This window comes from Haemaphysalis longicornis, unplaced genomic scaffold, assembly GCF_048455015.1.
Source record: "Haemaphysalis longicornis isolate Haplotype H1 unplaced genomic scaffold, Haemaphysalis longicornis Haplotype H1 scaffold_7, whole genome shotgun sequence".
Lineage (NCBI taxonomy): Eukaryota > Metazoa > Arthropoda > Arachnida > Ixodida > Ixodidae > Haemaphysalis > Haemaphysalis longicornis.
The window spans coordinates 193,633,768-193,646,205 of NW_027526422.1; the positions used below are offsets into that span (position 1 = coordinate 193,633,768).

The 12,438-nt window shown below is 47.0% G+C and overlaps 1 protein-coding gene across 1 annotated transcript in view; it reads right to left on the minus strand.

Annotated features, from left to right (window-relative positions):
• LOC144146733 (uncharacterized) overlaps nt 1-11,774 on the minus strand; it is a 45,978-nt gene extending 34,204 nt beyond the window's left edge. Inside the window, exon 1 of the mRNA XM_077678661.1 lies at nt 11,573-11,774. Coding sequence (XP_077534787.1) covers nt 11,573-11,774 — 202 coding nt within the window. The remainder of the gene's footprint in view (nt 1-11,572) is intronic.
• Nucleotides 11,775-12,438: the final 664 nt, after the last annotated feature.

Consider the following 12,438-nt stretch of genomic DNA (forward strand, 5'->3'; position numbering starts at 1 on the left):
CGAGATATGGTTCATAGCCGGAGTATGTCGTCAACCGTAGTGCGGAGTTTAGTTTTAGGCGTGGTGTTTTGGTGATTAGCCTGTATAGAAATCCCCAGAACCGGTATGCAGGGTACTTGTGTAATGTCCTTGATGGGGGTATAATGATGGGGAAATAATCGTGTCCGCATAGGCGGGCGGAGAAGCAGCACTTATTTGTTTGGGGCACGCCGGGGATTTATAGTCGCCGCAGTGCTGGCCACGAGGTCGGTAGAGCGTCGTAATGTCTTCTTTAGTGGCCGCCACTCCCCGCTGTCGAGCAGAGAGTCATGGCGTCCGTGTAGAGGGTATTGAGGAAGAACGAGAGAAGCGAGACCTGGGCCATGGCTGCCCTTCGCGAGGACGATAACTTTACTAACACGGTCCCACGATGATGGTGATGGTGTGGCGCATACCCATTGGGAGATTCAACATCCTCCCGCGCCCGCAACGTTCGTATCAGGCCTTAAATAGAAACGCTGTACAGACGCCGAACAAGCAATCCACCATGCTAACAATTTGTTTCCGGTCCATAACGTCAATCCTGGTGAAGCTGCCCGGAACTCCTGTGCCTTTTTTGTCTCCAGCGGTGCATCCATCGTCTCGCAGCTTTCACTACAGCCAAACGCCGCCAAGGTGCAGCAGCCGACAACAAAACAATACTCCAAACCTGCTGAGACGTCTTCAGTCGCTCAGTGGAATACGTGCTTCGCTGAAGCTGTTGCCGTGAAAGTCTCAAGCGTTCATTGCACCTGCAGCTAAGATGCAACGAGTCGGTCCGTGGATTCTGGTCGGTCCTGCGCCTGCCCCGCGTTTGCATTTTATCGGTTTCCGACTCTAGCGAGCACATTTTCTTGATGAGAACCAAGTCAGCATATGAGTCGGCTGATCTCGGACCAGGCGTCCGCGTCTGCTCGCTGGGGCGAGAAAGGGTCATCAAGGGTGGTTTAGACTTTCCACGCTCAGTAACACGGAAGGACTGGCTTCCAGGAAGGTCCGGTAAGGATTCATCCTTCATGAAGTCGGGAACAAAGATGTATTCGAGCACATACGGTTGACGGTCGACCTTTTGTTTCACATCTTCGACTTCACGTTCTCTGTCGTCTGCTCGGGTTACTGTCGCTGAACCTTCTTTGACGGCGACAGGCGCCTTATCATGTACACCACGCTTATCGTTCGTGCGTACGCTCGAAGATACGTCGTCATTTAGGAAAGGTGAAGCTTCGGCTGTTACGATGGCTTGTTCCTCGACGGACACTTCAGGGGCGCTAGTGGACGAAATACTCAGGGTATTGGGCTCTATCGTATTATCGCGTTCTCGTAGAGGCAAAAAGCGCATCCTCGCGTCACACGTCGTGTTGGACTGAACAGTTTCTTGAACAGCCGCCTCGGAGCAGTTCTGCGGGCGAGCTCTTGGGCTCCCGTTGCTACAAGTCGAGGTTGTGGACGTCGCGATGTGCTGGAAGCGGCAAAATGGGTTTTTGGTAGGTTTTCCCCGCGTGATGGGCGTGAACGTCCAATCCTCTTCCCGCTGCATGTCGGACAAGTCGGTGTGATCACGGGACGTCGTCTGCAAATGGTTCCCAAGCCTCTGCAGTTGAGGCGACGCACTCTTAGCCGTGCTAACCTGCAGCGTTGGTGGGTCAAATTGCAAGGTGGATGTATGTAAGTCGACGTGAGAGGGGTCACCTGTACGAGTTGCCGTGCGAACACCGTTCGATATAATGGTGAGTGGTCGAGGGAAATTTGGCCTGCTAGGAGTGGCGTTGGTGGTGCCTCTCATGCCGGAACCCTCTGAGACCTTCAAGGCATTGCGGAGCCGGTTGAGGGCGCGGCATATACCTCCTCGGTACGCCAAGGCCTCGAAGTATTCGCGCTCGACTTCCTCATGGTCGATAAGGTCGATAATGTTCTGATCTATCTCGTACATTGTGGCATCTTTGCTCTCTAGAAGGTCAATGGTCGCTTGCAAGTCGTGCGGAGCTTGAGACGGGGCTTCTAGAAGCTCATTCGCTGCCTTGAGCAGTCTTGCAGTACCTTCGCGAAAGATACGTTGCTGCCGGCGCAGCTTATCCATTCGACACTTACTGTCGATCGTCACTGGACGGTCTGGGCCAGCCATGCCGACCTCCGGCTGAGGGCGGGGTGATCAGCAGAAACAGCAGTCAACGGAACGGGGTTCTGGGTACCTCAAGCCGGAGGGGACGTCGGTGGTCTCCGTCGTGTGCGGTCATCCTCCCGGGTTTAGCGGCACCAGAATATTGAGGAAGAACGAGAGAAGCGAGACCTGGGCCATGGCTGCCCTTCGCGGGGACGATAACTTTACTAACACGGTCCCACGATGATGGTGATGGTGTGGCGCATACCCATTGGGAGATTCAATAGAGGGCATACAGAAGACCGGGACTAGCGTCAAGCTGGCCCGCTATAGGAATCATGGCCAAATTCAAAAGAAAAGGCGAAAGAACGTCCCCCTCAGGAGTACCAAAGCTACCTAAGAAGAAAACGAGAGGGCTAAGTTTACCGAAGATGAGGATTGCAGTGCCCTCATTAAGGAAGTTGCTAATACAAATGTGAACTATTGATCCGCCGCGTATCTTGTGTAACTCATCGCATATGGTAGAATATGCGACATTGTTGCAGGCGCCTTAGAGATCGTGATCCAGAATAGCTTTCGTATCTTTGCATGTGGGTGCAAGGGTAACAATGTGATGCTTCACGCTAAGCACGACGTCTTGGGTGGATAGGTGTGCGCAAAAGCCAACCATAGTGTGAGAGAATTGTTTTTCATTCGTGTGGGCAATGAGGTGATTGCAAATGAGGTGTTGAAGGACTTTGCCCAAACACGAGGTAAGAGATATGAGTCGAAGGTTTGGTAATAGAATGCTACATTGCGTTTCGGAATGAAAATGACAAATGCGGTTTTTCATTCGGGAGGAAAGGTGCCCTCGCAAACACAATTAAATGGACACTGAAGTGGATTTGTCAAGCTCCCGTTTTTGCTTGCACTGTGTAGACTGGTTCAAATTAGCACACTTTTCATCGTTTATCCGGTTGACAAATCGGTAATTATTTTACAAAGCGCGAAAGAAGAAAAACTACCATGCGCAGTTTGCGGCGGCCGCACAAACTAAGCTGTGACGTTGGGGGGAGGGGGCGCCGTGATTGGACGATGCCCAAGGTTAGCAATCAAACAAGTTTCGGTTTCGGTTTCGGTCTGTAAAACAACATGTTTGACATTCGATGGCGTCGTTGTATGGGCATTCTCAATATCCCAGTACCGCGCTTCTGCCATGTTGTAGGCTGTAAAATGCATAAGATAAGCCTCCCAGGACGGCTTGGAATCGTAGCATTCACTATCTGAGGCCTACGCAGTGCATGAACTCCCTCCGCGTCCCCGCAGACGCTCAAATGCATGCGCTTTTCCCCCATATTTGGAGCTTGCCTCGCTCATGCCTGTATCGTAAAAAGCGTGTTCGCACCAGGCCAAGGGTCTGTTGATTCTGGCCTGTGCCCACTGCCCGCAAGCAGTCGGTGCTTATGGCAACAGCACGCCAACGAGAGCTCGCTAGCGCGGCAGTGCCAGCCTGCGCGAGTTCTGTGGACTAGTTCGTGGAGCAATGAACGTTGCGGACCAAAAAAAGGTGAACTCAGTATAGGAAACATTAGGAAAAAGTATAGGAAAAGTAGGAAAAAGTATTAGGAAAAAGTATAGGAAAAACTTAACTAAAAAAAAAGCATGTACCCGCGGCGATTCGAACTTGTGACGGGCAAAACACTTGCGATAGCATACCAAGCGCCCCAGACGACTAGCCACAGGGGGCCGCTGGCGGCGATGGAAAATATAAGGTATATAATGTATAACCAGATTACACTTTTATTTAGTTTTAGTATTTCAAGCAGCTTAGGTGACTATTTGTTGTATTGCGCTCGTGCAGTAAGCGTCCCCCGAGTTTCCACAATAGCTCACGTCTAGCAATTGCATTTCGTAGACGGGAAAGCGTTCGCAGATGCGTAGTCGCGCTCCTGACCGCTCTGCTTGTTCGCCCAGCGCAAAAAAGTGCTTCCCGCACCCTAGTTTTACGCTGTACGGTAAAAATACCAGTTGATTTTATTTCATTAGTACCTATATTGACTTCGCTCACTCTTCTCCCCCTTCAAGAGGCCTTATATTTTCCTACTGGCGTACCAGTCAGCGAAGCGTCGCATGTGCGCTTGTGCAGCGCTTGTGTGAAACGACCTTGACTTGGAGCTACATACAGTGTACAAACTAACGAAGTAAAGAAAGGCGCATTCTTTCATTCCCAAACGTGTTGTGGCTTAGTTTCAACTGATCGAGCGAATTGCGACGACCCGTCGGCGGCCGGCGGACTAAACGCTGGGCCGACTGACTCGTTCACGTAAGGTCGACGAGCCGTGCAGTAGCGCAGCCAATTGTCAGCTCGTCTCCTGCTGACGTCACACGAAAACGCCACAGAAAATGGGCGAGCGTAAAGAGAGGAGGACAGCATTTTCGAATTGATTTTTCTACTAAATAAATTCGCGTAAACGCGCACAGAGTGGTCGAAACAGGGCCCAGGGACTCCGGACTACAGTTTCCGCTCGTAATCCCGCATTGTTTACAAATCACTTCAGTGTCCCTTTAAGTTGTGGAGAAATCTGTGGTGGCGGTTGTCGAATTGTCATCTAGATCACGAAGTGCACGGTTGCTTATCTTGTCGCGGCCCATGGCTGAGTGCGTCTGAAGCTGGCTAAGTGCGTGTCGTACTTCAATATCTCTAATAGGGGTGTTTAAGGTAGAATCAGAGCACCCGGTGTATGGGGGGACTGGAGAATCTGACAGTGTAGAAGGTGGGTTTCCCTCAGTGTGTCTAAAAGATAATGTGGGCGCTGTGATGTTCGTAGAGCAGTTTGGTTATGTGAACAGTTAACTGATAAGAGCGAGTGCAAATATTACGCCATTTCATTCCCACGGAATCATGTGCTCGTTTTTTTTCAAATCACGCACATACATGCGTGTTTTTTGTTCTATTTTGCATAAAACAAGTGAAGTCTAGCGTGTTTTGTCTTTTCCTTCTTCGTCCTGTGTTAAGTTAGCTAGAAGTATTAGTTAATTAGTTATGTGATTGATTGATTGATTGATTGATTGATTGATTGATTGATTTATTTATTTATTTATTTATTTATTTATTTATGTATTTATTTATTTATTTATTTATTTATTTATTTATTTATTTATTTATTTATTTATTTATTTATTGATTGATTGATTGATTGATTGATTGATTGATTGATTGATTGATTGATTGATTGATTGATTGATTGATTGATTGATTGATTGATTGATTGATTGATTGATTGATTGATTGCATGATTGATTGATTGATTGATTGATTTTTCACGAATTTCCAGTATAACATGAATTTTGTTCTGCAGTGTATGTATACTGCAGCAGAAGTGTGTATGCAGAAGAATTTTCAACTGTATCGCCCTCTCCTGCATGGACCATACTTAGTCCGCAGTATGTGATAAATAAATAAATGAATTGATTGATTGCAGGGTTCAACGCGCCGACGTAAAGAAAGCGATGAGGCGCGGTGTACTGGAGGGCACCGGATTAATTCTGACCACCTGATGATCCTTAACGTGCAGCCAAATCTCGTACACACGGGCGTTTTTGCTTTTCGCCTGCATCAGAAAAGCGCCTGCCGCGGCCGGAAAACTAACCCACTATCTCGTGCTCAGCAGCACAACGCCTTAGCCCCTGAGCCACCGCGGCGGGTGCTTATGTTATACCGATGAGCTGTCTGGCCGTTGACGGCGCAGGAGTTGCGCAGGAGTTGCGCAGAGATGGCGCAGGAGTTGCCACGCCAACACATGCCTAACATGTCCTGCATGCGATGGCAGGTTTTTGCCCATTGTTCTCTCATGAGATCCATGGCATACGATTCTGGAGCCCCATTCAGTTTGGCGATACGAAGGACGGAGCTTTCGGTTGCCACCGTCAAGTTTCTTTCCCCACAGAAGGTTTTCTTGGGTCTCCCGTGAATGCAGGAACCGAGAATTTATCGTTTCCAATGTTCTGTAGTGAGGAAGCCTGCGAGGGTGCGTCTGAACATCAGATTGAAGAGTGAGAATTCGTTCGGGGAGATTTGCTATGCAGGTTGCCGCCTGGGAACTCCTGGTCTTATGGAAAGCATGCCATTTACTAATAGTAACAGGGCGGAGACTTGAGGTCTGATGGTGAAAGGGGAGATTAATACTAACAGTGTAGTGATCACTTCCTAAATTAGTCTGCGCGTTTACCCGAGAGGCTTGAAGGAGACGGTGCGTCAAGAAGAGGACCAGGGTGGTGTCTGGTGTGACGCTATTGCCTAGCCTAATAGAAATGTCGGAATCGGTAAGAAGTGAGACGCGGCAATTTTGGATCTGATACTTAAAGTCTCGACATCTTGGAGTCATGCTGATGGACTCCAAGGTAGGGCAGAAGGAAATAAAGTCTCCAAAGATGATTAGGGTGTGGTTAACTAGCCTTCGTGATACCCGTGCTGAACAGGAAACCGAAGCGGTGATGTTGGTGTCGTGCGCGGCTTTACATATTGAGACGATACAGCTGAGGAGATGATGGATTAGTTGAAAGTATCTCAAGAAGATTGTGCTCGACGTAGACGCCGACAAATGTGGTGCAATAATCTGTAAATAGCGACGAACTAAAATAGCTGTATTAGGCTTTTCAAGTTAATGATCATGATACACGTTACATTCAGCCAAATAGCTTCTGTCGTGCGTTTACTGGAGCGCGATAATGTCGAGATTGACCTGGCATAAGATATTATATTGCCGGACCTGAACCCGTTTACTGTGGGAACCCTGGTAATTCCACTCTCAGACCACAAGTTCGCGGTGGTTAGGAGGCGGCCCCATCGTGTTAATGAATTCGGGATACTTCAAATTGGGGGTGATTGTTGTTGGCTGCAGTGGTCCAACTATTATCCTGCTGCAGGCAAGTTTGGAATAGTTCAAAGTCAGCATTCTTGATTGTGAATTGTTAAAGGAGTGGGAATAGCCTCCGAAAAAAATTACAATCTAGTTTCAATTGTCCGTTCCTCTGGGTGTCCAAATGAGTGCAAGGAGCTGCTAGCCCTACGTTTAAGGGGAGGCTCTGAGGCGGATGAGTCGATTTGGGTGCGAGGTGTAGCTGCGGAGGAAGACTGAGGGATGACAGGTGAGGGAGGAGAAGGCCCAGGTGGGGAGGAACGGTGCAGTATTGCGAGATTAGAGGTTAGCAAGTTTTGCCCATAGCGACATATTTCCTGAGCGGAGCTGTTGTATATCCACTGTAAGTGAGGGTAACTGTTCCCGAAATGCCGCATTAGAGGTGCGGTTGTGGGAGAATATACCTGTGCCCAGCCCACCTGTTCCCTTTCAGCCACGCTAGAGCTTCGGCCCCGGCGTAGGCTTTCGTCCCAAAAACACGAGCGCCGAAGAGGTGGTCAAAAAGGCAAAGCGCACAGTAGAGCGTCGGGAGCCAAATTCCGCTCCGCTTCCTCTTCATGCCTGTATCTACAGTGCTCTCGTTACTACACATATCGATGCAAATAGCAAAAAATTTATCTCAAAAAAGAAATCTTGAAAGCCAACAAAAACGCAACGCTATGCCCTTTCTCTATTAACAGGATTACTCGTGCGGCATATAAAAGAAGGAAGCACTCGCTTTGCTTAACAGATAAAATAAGATAACCGGCCGTGGTCCGGCGCTGGCAAAAACACATTGGTAAACAAATAAAAAACCCTGGCTCGCGGTAAATTTGCACTGAGATGAGACAATGCACGAGCCTTGCAAACACCAGGCTTCTCACATTCTATGCATTCCTCTTTGATGACACATGTAACGAAACCAAAGCTTTCAGAAAATAAATTTGTAAATATTAAGCGATTTATCCGGGGCTCGAAAATGTAATGCTGAGGAGGTATTTAAACGAGACATCGACAAAACGGCCATTTCCGCAAATACAACGAAAAAGCAAACTTGTACTCACCGTTCTGGCATTTTGTGTATAACCTCCGCAGAAACTCTATGTCGGGACTGCTGAGCGATTCTACTTCTTCGCCTGGCTCGTTACCCTTAAGGGCGTCTGTGATATTACAAAGAAGAATTAAATATAAAGCACTTTATAATTTCAAAATGATGCCAACAAAGTGCGAGGGATAAGGTACAGTCTGCAGGTTGTCTCAAGCTCCCACACTTTACATACCACTACACTTATTCCTTCCTATTGTCGACTCGAGTGCCGAGCAAGATAGGCTAAAAAGGCAGCCGTGCACTCAGTGATGTCTAAGAGAAATGCTTCGACCTTTTAGACATCTATAAAACAGGTTGACGTATAAGAAAACGCAAAAAAACGCAGCTGCATCCTGCATTTGGGCCTTCTCAGAAAACATTATGCCAGAACTAAATCATGGGCACCCTTATCATGGCCTCATATATCGACATCTTTTGCCTTCTTTTTGTGTTGATATGTAATGAGTGCTCATATATCTGCATGGTGTGGGTGTTAAAGGGTTACGTAAAAAAGATATTCATTTTGGCTGTTCACTTTCCATGCTTTCGTTGAAGACACAATAAATTGCCCCTGCTAGTGTGTAGACCTGCGCACACGTCTAGATGGACTGTTTTGCTTTATTGTTTTTCAAAATACGAACCTCGATAACAAATTTAAGGTAAGTGTAACTAAGAGCAATTGCTAATAGAACGGTGGAACAAAGCACGGGGCAGGCCAAGATTAGCTTCTATATTCGGACCTCTCTTTTCGACATTCTCAGAGAGGTTCGAGCCATTAGAGCTGACTTATTCTTTTGGACATAGAAATCTCCCACCTCAAGAGAAAATCGTACTAGGCGTTTGCTGCAAAGAAGAAATTTCTTCACACATTAAAATTTCTTTGCACTTTTGAACTTTTCGCTTAGTAAAGTCGGCGAAGTCGAAGTAACTGCACACTGGCGCATATGAAATACGACATTGCTTACGCCGATACGCTGCAACATCGCTTCACAGGAGCTGTAAGCTGCAACCTTTGCGCGACTGTTAGGCTAGTAGAAAATCTAGGGTCGATGTAAGGCGGGAGAAGACACAGCGGAGTTTATTCAGAAATTAGGTGAATAAATCAACCAAGACGTTTGTCTTACACCGTGAAAACAAGGTACAAGAAGGACGTGTTTGAGGGGGGAACTAGCCCAACTAGCAGGACAGGCTCTCCGCACTTTTGCGATAACTTTTCATGCCTTAAAAAATGCATTTACTAGTGAGCAAATGCCTATAGATAATAGGGTGTACCTCACTGCACTAAACATTCTACGAGAAATGCTCAGGTTGGCGGCAGTAATGGTGCAATCTAAGCAATGGAGAGCAAGATACGTGTCGTAGTAGCCCTTTCGAAAGAATATTTAACTGTTATATCTTCCGAGTGCAGTATGTTTGTATATATTAGTGGTTTGGAGCAATATCTTATCGAATGCGGGGCGGTTATTCTTTTTTTTTAGATGGCCAACTTTCGGCCTCGTGTCCAGTCCCATTTTGTACCATAAAGAAGGGACAGGCGAGCCCCGAAGGTGCGACGAAACCGTCTCCCAGTTGAGAAGCTGCGATTGCGCAGACGGCTTTCAGCAGTGCTCAGGCCTACTCTCGTCGTTCGTACTAGCTCGCCAGAATGGGTGCTAGGAGGTGATCCCGACCATTTCATTTGAACAACATGGGAATAGCAAGAAGTGGACATGGTATTGCTACTGAGCCACCAAAGCTAACATCCGAGTCAATGGAAGCGTTTTACGTGTCCGAAACCGAAACTAGTTTCCAAAACTATCCAAAAACATACCACACCAATACTCTGCCGCATCGGAGTGCTGCCAATAGCACTAAAGGTTTTTTTAGGAAAACACATTACTGACAAATGCTAAAGTGCTCATACGTGAGTATTAAAATCCTGGACGTTGTTTAATCACACCGCAAGATAAATATGTGTCATTTATCGTTCCTGCTGTAGCGGTTTCGGCCGCGGCAAATATGGTGTTTCTCCTTTTTCACACAATATCAATGAAATATTACATCACCGACACGATACACGATCAGAACCATGTTTATTTTAGCCCGTCTATCCGCTGAAAACACAAAACATAAGGCTCAAAAATTTACTTCTGAGTCCTTTTAAAAAAATTCTAAATGCTTTTGCATTAACCGCATGCAAGCAGAATCCGGTACATATTTCGAGCAGTGCTCCGGGCAAAGTAGGCGTGGCGTAGTGGTGAAGTCACTCGAGTCTCACTTTTTATAATTGGGGGCGTGCGAAATTATCCGCCATCTAGTACTCACTACACCGTCATTTCACCCATTGAGCCACATCATGCCTTTGCGAAATTTAACTGACTAATGAACACATACTTCTAGCGAACTTTAACACTGTACGACGAAGGAAAAGCGTGTGTTTCGTGTTTTTCTTCTTCGTCCCCTGTTAAAGTTCGCTAAAAGTGCGCGTTCATTAGTTTACGACACTCGCCCTCAAATATCAATAACACTAGATGGGCACACGAGTGTGAATCGCACCACCGGGAAAGAAAGGACTAAAATTTGATAACTGTGGCATGTTTCCATGATCCAAACTACGGGTTGACTTGGCCGCAATCTCGACGATGCAAGAGTAATGAATTTGACGTAGGATAGTGATAATGACAATGATAATGCATAATTTTGATATACACTAAATTTGAACAGCTGTCGTCGCCTAGAAGGTGATTAGACACAAGAGTTAATCACAAAATCAATAAGCAGGTCACTAACCACAACAAATAACGCAAGATAGGCGGTTTTTGTCTGCGGAGCATGATCTATGAATTCATTTCCCGTTGCTCGGCTCACACCCTTCCCATACAAGTAATTCACGTGAGTGTAGAATAATGCCTCTTCCTTACCATTGAAGGCGCCGAGTAGTCCAGTGGGCAGAGTGCTATATCAGTTCTTTGGTTTTTGAGGCCTCTGCTAAACTGGGGCAATAATTTAAGACGGTGCTTCATTTGTTGGACGCTTTTCTGATCAGTTACTGTATTTTCTACTTTGTTTATAGTTCTGTACACAAACGAAGTCCTGCATTTCTCTTACCAGGGGAAGCACGCACGGGAACGCTGTCCTTGTGTATATAATCCTCAGCCGGCCGAAAGGGTGCGCAAGATCGTAGCAGAACCGACTGACAGTTTATCTGGTAACCTACACGGCCCAACATGGTTGTCAGTGATTGGAAAACGTACCTTCAGCCCGCCCTTGCATTTACTCGAGCTTTGTAGCCTACCAACCGCCCGCCCCATTGGGGATGCTTCTTTGTAGAGGTATCGAACTTCTGCAAAATCAGACGGGGCTCCCCCCAGAATGAAGCCCGAGTTCAGGGGAATGAACTCGCCTTCATTTAGCTTCCATAAGCAAGTATCGCACTTCACGCGTTTTAGTCTCCAACAGTTCACTTTACCCCGCCTGTAAAGTTCATACGGAAACGAGAACTTGGCATCGTACCCTGAATGAGCTGCGCAGCCCCTTCCAGGTGCGCGAGCCACAGGTTGCGGCCTTCTCGTTCCTCGCCGGGGGAATGTGCGGTCTCCATGTGGTTGCACGCGAACGCTTGGAAGTCTTCGCACGGGTCGATGCTGAAGTTGATCCTGCACAGATGCTCGGACGCTGCATGGTAAAAGAAAGCCGGCGCACAGGTCACCCTCATGTTCTCTTAATGGGCCTCCTTTCTTCCTTCACCAAACAGATTAGAAAACACTAGTTGGGAGTAAAATGGCGAAATAAAGCGAACAACAATGTGAGAAATGCCGAAGAGAAAACTTCTTGCTGATCACCCGATTTTATTTCCTTGGTGCAGTGGTAAAAGACCGGGCAAATTTTTGGTTGGGGTTATTTAGTGCTATCACGTTAGAAGCCCGCTATGATATTTACAGCTGTCACCTGCAGAACATGTTTATTTTGCGTTAACGTACGCAGAATTTTGCTAGAAGATAATGCGAATCTCAGTAGTGTTGTATATAAAAAACCGTATTCCCACAATGTTGCCTTGGTAAAATGCGGATCACAAGATAACAATTGAAACAATTCAGAACAATTCATCAGCGGAAAAAGATACGTAAAAAGAAATGGGAAAAGCAAACCATCAAGAATCAATACCAATACACTGCAAATTTAGACAAATAGAGAGAGCAAACACGTCGGCTATATATTCTAGGCTAGGGCCTAGAATATATGGTTTTAGGCTACGGCCTGCTCGGACGGTCAGGCTTCGAACGGCCCTATGTGCTGCCTAGTACCTGAAGCGACCGTGTGTGCCGGAGTCCCGATCTAACCCCCAATCCCCCTTCGATTCAATCCGGGTTTAAAGTGAC